Source organism: Montipora capricornis, chromosome 4, assembly GCF_036669925.1.
Source record: "Montipora capricornis isolate CH-2021 chromosome 4, ASM3666992v2, whole genome shotgun sequence".
Taxonomy (NCBI): domain Eukaryota; kingdom Metazoa; phylum Cnidaria; class Anthozoa; order Scleractinia; family Acroporidae; genus Montipora; species Montipora capricornis.
Window position 1 is genome coordinate 41999781 of NC_090886.1, and position 10622 is coordinate 42010402.

At 40.0% G+C, this 10622-nt stretch overlaps 1 protein-coding gene across 3 annotated transcripts in view; it reads left to right on the forward strand.

Annotated features, from left to right (window-relative positions):
• LOC138046986 (kinesin-like protein KIF12) overlaps positions 1-10622 on the forward strand; it is a 30120-nt gene that overhangs the window by 15004 nt on the left and 4494 nt on the right. For all 3 annotated transcript variants that reach the window (XM_068893633.1, XM_068893634.1, XM_068893635.1), the window contains 8 exons: positions 2209-2327; positions 2648-2752; positions 3054-3134; positions 4891-5005; positions 6084-6132; positions 7456-7527; positions 8774-8828; positions 8917-8969. In XM_068893633.1, coding sequence (XP_068749734.1) covers positions 2209-2327; positions 2648-2752; positions 3054-3134; positions 4891-5005; positions 6084-6132; positions 7456-7527; positions 8774-8828; positions 8917-8969 — 649 coding nt within the window. The remainder of the gene's footprint in view (positions 1-2208; positions 2328-2647; positions 2753-3053; positions 3135-4890; positions 5006-6083; positions 6133-7455; positions 7528-8773; positions 8829-8916; positions 8970-10622) is intronic.

Below are 10622 nucleotides of genomic sequence, written 5' to 3' on the forward strand. Positions count from 1 at the left end.
AGATTACTAAAAGTAACTAAAATTTATCACCGTTTTATAATTCGGTCTATTGTGAGATAAGTCATTTTACAAGCGTTGATTTCAACGATTCCGTGAATGCGATCACGCTTTTATTGTAGGCACTCAGCGGAAACTTTAGAACTTTTGCGGATTTCGTCATCAAGTTTATAGAACTCGTTTTGCATAAATCTAAAAACGACTCAGACAACCGATTTCGACAAGTGCGTTAGGTAACGAGACTCTACAGATAAGTGAGGAAAAAAATTTGACGCTGAAGGGGTTTACTAGGAGCAGAAGATTCAAATTTATGCCGAGAGATTCCATTGCGTCGATGGTGTAATCGATGGTGTTTATAGCACAAGAAGATACATCGCTTTTCGTGTTGCAGCTATACGCTTCATGGGTTCGTTACAAAACGTAAAACCAAAAAATATTTTTTGTTTAATTTTTGTGATACTAGAAGGTGAGGTAAGGGCTTTCCTGGGAGTTTCACAACATTCCGTTGACGCAGTTATGATTTATATCGATATGGAACGGCCGTAAATAATAAATCTTTAAATAAATCTTTAAAATTGAACGCAGATATGAGCCACTTAAATGGGATCTGACTCCTTTGGCCCAATTAGCATATTAAGTGTTGTGAATTTGTATTTCTTTGTTGTTAAGTGAAAGCTAAATATCGCACCAATTCTTCAAATTGTTTAGATGTCTTCCCCGGCTGACTGAACTGGATTGTAAGCTGTCCCAAGCTAAGAGAATAACGAATTGATAACGGCCGCCTAATTGCCGAAGCGTCGAAAGGTCAGAAAGCTCTGCAATGTTCCGCAATCATGCATATTAGCCGCAAGGAGCATCATCGTCCGTCGTGCTTCGGGGAAGGCATTAAAGTGCCTATGAAACGAATTTGTTCTTGATATTTTCGAAGCTTATTATGTCTAAAAATTGCGAAAATAACTTGAAACGCGAATCTTTTGCCGCCGAAAAAGAGACAATGGGAGCAATAGGTATTGATGAAATGTCCACATTAAAAATAACCTATTTTATTCATTCTCGAAAAGGCGAAAAAGTGGTCGTCAACCGCTAAAAACGGACATGTTGTGTAACATGAAACTAGATATGAAAGGCATGAAAAGATATGATAAGGTCAAATTGAGTCATAAAAATGTTAATGTAGTTGAGAAAAATTATATTACAGCACAAAAGTATCTTTCAACGAAGGGGAAGCTCGTTTTTTAATTGGCTAATAGTGTTACCATGACGACACCGCAGTGAAGATATAATTTTTTAGTAAAAAGAAAGTTATATTATTATATTGAAGGTGATGAAATACCAGGATTTTCCTTTTTCTAAAAAAATCATATCTTCATGGTGCGCAGTGAGGATATTTTTATCTTTCACATTTGACGATATACGTGTCATCATGGTAACTAACACGATCAGCCAATAAATTCCTTGTAAGATACTTTTGGGCTATTTTTACTTTCGTTTTTAATAATGATATTTCATCCGCTGCGCTCACTCGTGAGAGAGACTATTAACACTCGAGGATAAAATTCGTATCCCCGGGCGGCTGTGTAATATTCTCTATGTATTTCATCAGTATCTATATAAGAAAACGTTACAAAACCTTATGAACTTATTGTATTGCTTATAGCAAACAACCTTCTGTAGTAATCAACGAACCGGCTATCATACTTGGCTACAGTTGTTCAAAAGGTGGATAACGCTACCCACCGGATAAATCACTATCCATTGGATAGCGCAATTGGTTTCGCTCTGACTTATCCAATGGATTGTGATTTATCCGGCGAATAGCGCGATCCATCGTTTGAACAACTGGGGTCCAACCCGGGGGCAATCACTTACAATTAAATAATATAAACGAAGTTTACTTTGACAAGGGCAGGCGCGCATTTAAGCCTCTTCTCGCCGTTGTATGCAAATCATTAACGTCATGTCGGAGTGACTGAAATTACAAGAAATGGCATTTTTCGACAAAAAAGATCCAAAGGTTTCCTTGAAAGTATCCCCTCAAACTCCGTTATATGGTAGTGCCTCATTGAAAATCCTTATCAAGCGTTTTTCCCGGTGTGTATGCCTAACAAGGAAATGAGTGGCAACTACTCGTTTATTTTCCCATGCAACTCCAGTGTTCCACATTGTTACCGGCGTTGTTATTTACAAGAAGCATAAAATGTCTGGTTATAGGAAACTGCATCTCTGCTTTGAGCGATCCAAGAAAGAAGAGTGGTCACATTTCATACCGAGATAGTAAACTGACCAAACTGCTGGCAGACAGCCTGGGTGGAGATGGTGTCACCCTCATGGTAAGAAAAGAACTACTTACAGTATTCCTATTGCGCATGCACGAGTGCTGTGTTCTACGAATAAAGGGCCTTGGTAACGAAACGAAAGCAAAACATTTTGTGAACAAATTATATGGCACATTTGTCAGAAATTGTCGTTGATATTTGCCACTTTTGCCCAGGTTTCGATAGTAAGTTCTACGGTTTTTTTCGTCACAGTTTTAAAATGTGAGCGCTTCACTCTCTACTAGCATCACGCGCTTTTTGCACCACATATGAACACTTGTACTTGTATTAGTTTGGTTATTCATACATTTGAACCTATCTTGGAATAATTTCAGATCGCATGTATTTCTCCTTCTTCGTACGTGGTGCAGGACACCTTGAACACCTTGAGGTACGCTCACCGCGCAAAGAAGATCGAGAACAAGCCTGTAGTGCAGATGGTAGGTCTGTGGAACACATTGTAGCCTTGTGCTGTACCGAACGTGTGCCAGTGGTCTCTGCGCCGTCTCAAGCGATAGACGGACGCTGTAGGGGGCCGAAAAGTGAGACCTAAGAAATGAATTTAGACTGGTGCACCTGTTGCTTACGTTGTTTTAGTTTCGTTATGTCAGTCGATGGACACAGTAGGGCAATTTACCGAATGGATAAGGAGCAATTAATGCAAACATGGTCACTTTTGTTTTCAATTGTTTTCAACAATTTCAGCTCTTTGCAGTGGCGTTATTTTTGCTTTTTTTTTAGGACCCAAAAGAAAAACTAATTTTAAGTCTGAAGCGGGAGATAAAGTTGCTTCGAACAGAAAACGCCTACTTTCGACAGCAGGTAATAATTGACCACTTTCATAGAGGGCGACCACCTTTCCATTCTTTTGTATTTATGTTAGACCTACTGCACCTCATTTTCAAACAAATATTCTTTTGAAATTTGCTCGTCGAAGCGAGGCTAGAAAGGCTTATTAGCATTAAAACAAAAGAATATCTTATTTGGCCGCCATTATGAAAGAGGTCTATAATAATAATAGAATAGGCCATTTCCGAGTTCATATTCGCCTCCTCTTCAAAGCGAGTCTAAGTGCAAAGTTTTTGTGATGGTAATTAGTTCTACTTTACATACGAATGAAAACTAATTTTCATAAGAAAAACCTCGCACTTAGACTCGCTTTGAAGAGGAGGCAGACACGAACTCGGAAATGGCCAATTGACCGCTGCCCGTAGGGGATTTTCAGGGCCAATAAGCGGCTCACGACCTTGGGCCAAAAGCATGCGTAAGACGCCTTTGGCGGCCGCTATACGGTCCATGTCTGATGTCGGAGTACAGCACCACAGTTTGATGTAATTAGCTGTGAGTAGAGAAAACCGCATTACCAGGAGAAAAATCCTCGAACCACAGGTAGAGATCGACTGAAACCCAGCCCACATACAATTGCTTACTGGTATGTGGGAGGCAGGGTTCATAGCCAATGCGAGGCGTAGCTCAGTCTGTTAGTGCGTGGCCTTCTGAGGTGGAGGTAGCCAGTTCGATCCCCGTCTCATTCCATCGACCTCTGTTTCCTTCTTTCCTCTCACCCGTGTAGCTGTATGATCGAATACCTGTAAAACGGAGCATTGACGCAGGAAGGAAGGTGGAGGGGGGGGGGGGGGGGGGGGCAATGGTGCGCACTGAGGGCCACAAGTTCATCAGTAACTCAAGTTTACTGCCACGTGTTACCCTCGTTAAACTAGGGACCTTTTTTTGCCTTTAATACTGGTTAAAGGACTTCACTTTTTCCTTAAGTCGCATACAGACTTCTTATTAAGAGTTATATGTATAGGAAATCGTACGAACTTGCTCGTGCAATTGGTGATTTATGGGCGCGGGTGATGTTTTGAAAGTTTTGAGAAGTTAAATACATCACGAGTGACCATAAATCACTAAATGCACGAGTAAGTTCATACGATTTTTTATTTATTATTTTCTCCACAAAATTATTCCATCGCTTTGTTTCCATAGCAACTTCCGTACCTCGGAAGCTCGTTTTTCCACCAAAACAAAAGAAAACGTTTGCATGATAATAGAGCTCAATTCCCGTTCCATTGTTTAGGTACACCAACATGGCCGCCGTGACGTCACGTGAAAACACTCTATAACCTATTTATGCATTCCTCTTTTGGCCAATCATAAACACTATATGCTTTTGAGTATGAAACAAGATGTTTTAAGGACGGTGCCTACTATTGTCATTGTGCATACGTTCTGCGCATCTCGAGATACTCTGGTTTCCTATCGGTGTTGCTTACCAATACAGTGAAAGTAGATCTTATTAACTTCTCTTGGTATCCAAAAAGAAAGGTGGGGGTAACCATGCATTTTTGAGAGATAATTAAGCTTCAATTTGAGAAAGAACGCCATACATTGCTTTGTATTTTAAAGCTTTTTACGAATATTATTCATCAATTATCTTGCGTGGTTACCCCCAATTTTCTTTTTGGATTTCAATAACAATTGCTAAGATATACATTTGCTGTAAAATCATGAACCGGGGCAAAAACACCTCCGAATTAGTAGGCACCGTCCTTAATTGTTCTATCCTTTTACTCAGCTGGGATTAGTAAGCAGTGATTCGCAAACATCTCTGACCAGTAGTGACAGTAAAACGACAATCGGAACTGAGAATGGAAGCACACCAAAGGAGAACATTCCATCACCTGAGCGGGGTGAGTATGAGCTCGACATTTTTATTTGTAATTAATATGTGATAATAAGCAGCTTAACCTATGGTGATCAGGGCTCGTCCAAGTTATTGTTTCCTTTATTTTTGCAGTCGCACTAGAAAGCAGCTTAAACGCTTTAGCATATAATCTCTGCCAAAGAGATCGTAAAAGTGAATCAACGATTTCAATTCTCTTCTCCCCAACTTACCCAAGGCGTGAACTACTTTATTGCGTCAACTGCTCCGTAGATTACCTTTTTCCCTTAAGTAACTTAGAGTCATCGAGTCGTTTAAAGGGAACATTCACTAAAACAACAAAATGACTTTAAACCACAGATCATTATGTTTACAATTAAAATTGTTCAAACTTTTTCCAATGGAAGAGTTTGTATTCGAGAAAAATGAATTTCAAAAACGCTTGTTTTGCCTTTCAAATCTCCCGGGCGCCGCCATCTTGAATAATTTTGACGTTTCGTGGTTGCCATATTGTTCCAGAACAAACGCTCTTTGTGTCAAAATAATAGGGCAACCACGAACTTCTGAATATCTTAATGCTTTTGAGCGCGCTATTCACAATATTACAATATTTACATTTTTATCAATTTTGTTGCATTTTTAAAAATATATTATTATACTCGGAGATAAAAGCTTTTTCGGGCTACTCTCAGTCCGAGTTTAAATAAAGTAATGTATGTTATACCGTTTATGTGTTAATTCGGGTAGTGGTCCATTAAATAGGGACCTTAAGATCTACGACGGCGACGTCGACGAAAACGTCACCTCAAAATAGAACTTCGCTCTAGTAAAAGTCTTTCGCGATTATTCCATCTTGTTCACTTCGTACAATGTGGGCGAAGTATCCGAAAAATAAATTGGAATGACACGAGAAGCTGGTCAGGTGGCCCCTTTAAGCTCTGTAAGTCCTAGTTTTTGGGGGTTTTTTTTTTTCGATTTTACGAATTCATATTCAAGCTCATTGCGGAAACAGTTGCTTACGTTGTTTCACCGTTAGCGGCCGGTAAACTGCCATTGACCCCAGGTACAGAAAATTATCCATTAACTTTGCATTTTATGTCTTTCAGCCAATCAGATACAAGCCCCTGAAGAGCCTCAAAGACTCACAACTGCAAGGTATGTTGAGAAATTCTGATTTTTTGTTTTTCGTTTTTGAACAAGACCTTAATAAAGATCACTTAACTGTGTTCCGGTCGGATCTATTCCTGCTCAAGCTAATTTTCCGTTGTCGATAACAGGGTTCAACCCATTCTCTGCCTTGAATTAAAGATTATCGTTAATTCTTAATTTGCTCTGAATTTACTATTATCGTTAATTTAGAAGACCGAAAGCTTGATGTGGATTATGGGAAATGGTCATATATTTTTTAAAAGACAACCGAAGTGTATGGAAGTAGGACTCGAATCTGGGAATGTTTATTATTAACCCGTCACCTAACCACTTCACCACCGCACCGCTAGCTGCTCAGGAACAATATTTTAAACACTATTTGATAATGCTGTGTTATCAAACGACAACAAACAATATTACACACTGCAAAGGTCGCTTTCCAAACTTCACGACAAAGCTAAACATTTTGAATTTAAGCTTAGGCTTAAATTATTAATCTAGCCTAGGCCTGATATTTTTTCAGCAGCGATATTCTATGGCAGACTTAAAAAGTGTTTTTTTGAAGACGCGATGTATTGATCTTTAGTGGTGAAGCGGAAAGAAGCGGTTCCTATAGAGTGGAAGCTCCAGGTTCGAATCCAATCCACGGATATGATTTTTTTCCCTTATTTTCTCTGTTACCTTAAGTCCTGGGACACAGTGTCCTAAATTAACGATAACAGCAAATTAAAAGCAAATTAAGAATTAACGCTAATCGTTAATTTAGAGAAGAGGTCGTGTTCGGATAAGAGTCTCGACAACGCTGAACGCGTCATGCTCGCGTCAATTTGTCATGCAATGTAATAGCCAATCAGGAACGCCCAGTTTGGGAAATAAAGCAATCATATTGCGAGAAAGTTTGGTCACGCTCTGAAATAAAAACTTTCTTTGGCGTTGAATATTGTGGTAAAAAACAAATCGAAAGTGGTTCAGCGTTGTCTGTACTCTTATCGACAACGATATTCGTCATCACAGTTGGCAAAATTTTGTGTACTCACTCGGCTGCGCCTCGTTAACATGATTAAGAACCCAACTGGCGGGAGGCAACCAGTTGGCTATTTACAAAGCGTGGTAGAGTTAAATCCGGGACAACCGGAAACAAATCCAAACCAGAGGTTAGACTAACGGGATTTGAACCAGGGTCAACCGCATGCAAACCCAACGCCCTAACCAATAGACTATGCCGCCTCCTAAAAATTACCTATCATCGTTTTTGAGTTCATGTTACTCTTTATGCTTTTCGTCAGCCTCGTCTTCGCCTGTCAAGACTGACCTTCCTTTCATTTGTAGCATGGCGGTTGGAGCAAACTCTGGTCTTTATGACATGCTGCAAGAATATATGGTAGAAAACGAACACCTCAGGTAAAAAATCTGTTTTTGTACTTTTATGTATAAAAGCAAAGAGAAGGAGCAAAAACAGGGGGATTCATGGAATCCAAAATGCTCCCAAAATGTTTTGGGCTATTTGAGGAACACAGACCTGGTATCGGGTGCATCTCAGATGCCTCAAGACTTCGCGAAAACCAACCTCGTTCCCAGGGTCTCTCTGGAGCGGGGGAGAGACCCTGGGAACGAGGTTGCGCGAAAACATGTTTATCATAATTAAATACCGGCGTTTCATAGTGAAGGGTATTATTCTTCACCCTGCAAACAGCTCACTGTGCTATTTGATAGCTTAATCATGCCCTTGTTCACTCATGCGGTTTTAAGTAAGAGCGTGTGCCAACGACAGTAAATACCTTTCAAAGATTAACAAATTTCCAAACGAGTTACATTTATAAGTTCATATCCATTAGTGATGTAATTACAGCAAGAAAATAACCAGCAATCAAAAAACATCATAGATAGGCAAACGTTTATCTACAGCTAATGTGCAAATGAGCGAATCTAACCTATGGTACATCTTATTCCAAAATGGCCACCATTTAAGTATTCTTTTGTTACCTTGCAAGTTGACCCTTATGGTTTCGTTTAAAATATAAAATTCATACATCTTATTCGATGTTTTAACATGCAATACGAACGGATATTTTGCAAGTTGCGTAGTATTTTTCCGAGTCCCACAGGGGCAAGAAAAAATTCGAGCAATGAGCTAAATGTCCGCGATTATTATATGTTAAACCATCGAATGTGATTTATTATTCCACTACGAAAAGGGTGTTATTTTGCTTCAATTTTATTTGGTACAAAGATTGTTTTTAAAAAAATGCATCATCTGTCCGTCAGGGCGAGTGCGAACGATGTTAACAGCACAAAAAGCCAGCCAAATATCCTTTATGTGGTTGGATAAAAGAAATGACGAGTGACAAGCGATGACAAGCTAAATTCTCAGGCTTTGCATCGTGTTAAAAGCAACTTCTTTCTTACTACTATATGCATGTTAATATTTGTTGTGAATAATAAAATAAAAATTAAAAAAGAAAAAAAGCATAAACATCAATTAGTTTTACTATAAATCTATTTTCGAGGCCGTAAAGTTCTCGGGATTGTACTCGAGAAACGGGCCTTTGCAGGGTCAGGGTGCATTGCACGATTGGTGCGAGGAAAAGGTGTCGAATGCAGCTTAATATCCAACAAATAAAATTAGTAATATTTCATTTTCTCATAGAACGACAAACGTGGAACTCGTCCAATGTCGGGAAGAGGTCACAAGGCAACAAATGGTAAATCTAGGACTTTACTGCAAGGGATTTAATGTCTCTCTTACTTAGAGTCTGTGCATGATGATTACTTTGTTCATTTAATTGCTAGGTCTTGTCCAGAGAAAATGACCGACTTAGTAAGAAGCTAGAGGAGTTAGAAAGGTAACTTTACTGTGTTTACGTTTCTTTTCCATGGTTTTAATGTAAACAACTTCTGATGTTGAATTTAAGTGAAGCTATAATCCTCGCAGTCATGAACGCAATTTTTGCAATTGCGTAAAGAAGCCTGAAAAATTCAGGACTTACACGGGGTTTGAACCCGTGACCTCGCGATACCGTTGCGACGCTCTAACCAACTGAGCTATGAAGCCACTGACGTTGAGAGCTGGTCATTTGTGGGTTCCAATGTTCCCGTGAGGAATGAATCAACGATGAAATGATATATGAAATGGATCATATATGAAGTGCAGATATGAAATCAACTGAAGCTATGATCCTCGCAGTTATGAACGCAATTTTTGCAATTGCGTAAAGAAGCCTGAAAAATTCAGGACTTCAACGGGGTTTGAACCCGTGATCTCGCGGTACCGATGCGACGCTCTAACCAGCTCCCAACGTCAGTGGCTTCATAGCTCAGTTGTTCATTTGTGGGTTCCAATGTTCCCGTGAGGAATGAATCAACGATGAAATGATATATGAAATGGATCATATATGAACTGTGGATATGAAATCAAGAGAGGCTATGATCCGAGCGTCGCACCGGTATCGGGAGGTCACGGGATCAAACCCCGTTGAAGTCCTGAATTTTTCAGGCTTCTTCACGCAATTGCAAAAATTGCGTTTATAACTGCGAGGATCACAGCTTCACTTGATTTCATATCCGCAGTTCATATATGATCCATTTCATATATCATTTCACCGTTGATGTTGAATTTGCCGGTGTAAGGAGTGTCCAGAGGAAAACACTCCCCTCTGTTTACTGAAGTTTTAAATTGGGTGGGGGAAAAACCAACAAAGCTATACGATTTTGGAGATCAGGATGTGTTGTGCAGAGGATGGATCCGCCACATTGAGGTGGGCCTTTTGTTACAGATTCATAACCGGCTAGCGTTAGACCGACCAGGTGAAGATGCTGCATGTATATAACATGTCGCCCTCGACGGTCATTAATAATTAACCATTTTCGATCAAGTGCTTTGGCTTAAATTGTGCAGATTAATACTTAACACGGCAAACGATTTACTTGGGGCTCATGGTGCTACCGGTTATCGCCTTCTCGTTTCGCGCCAAAAATTGTCTGTTTTATAAATGTCATAAAAGTTTTCTACCTGACTGTCACAACTGATCAGGCTGGTGCTTCGGTCATGAACCGTGTCTCCCACTTCTGTGATCGTATGTGTGACGAATTTCAGTCGATCTTAACCTGAGCATAGGGGTTTTTATATTTTCTCCGGGTGCTCCTGTTAATCTCCGTTGTCAGAATCGATGTCAACGGTACACTGTGATTGCACCGGGACGCACTGTGAATTGGAGCCTAGCTCAAGCTATGTTGTGCTGCACTTGGCCTGGCGGGTTTCATCACACGTAATATATAGATTTAGTCAAGCCTAAAAGCGGAGCTCCCGGGCTAATTATTCTTACAAAGTTATCCTGGCTTGAGCCTGCGATCCAATTGAAACCCAGTACCTGGTCAGCGATCAACTTAAAAAAAGCTGACCTCGTTGAGCTCTAAACTTGAGCGCGAGATATGGTCACGTGATACTGGTCACATTGGCATACATGGAGGGATGGAGTTGCGTACGGTCGTACGGTGAC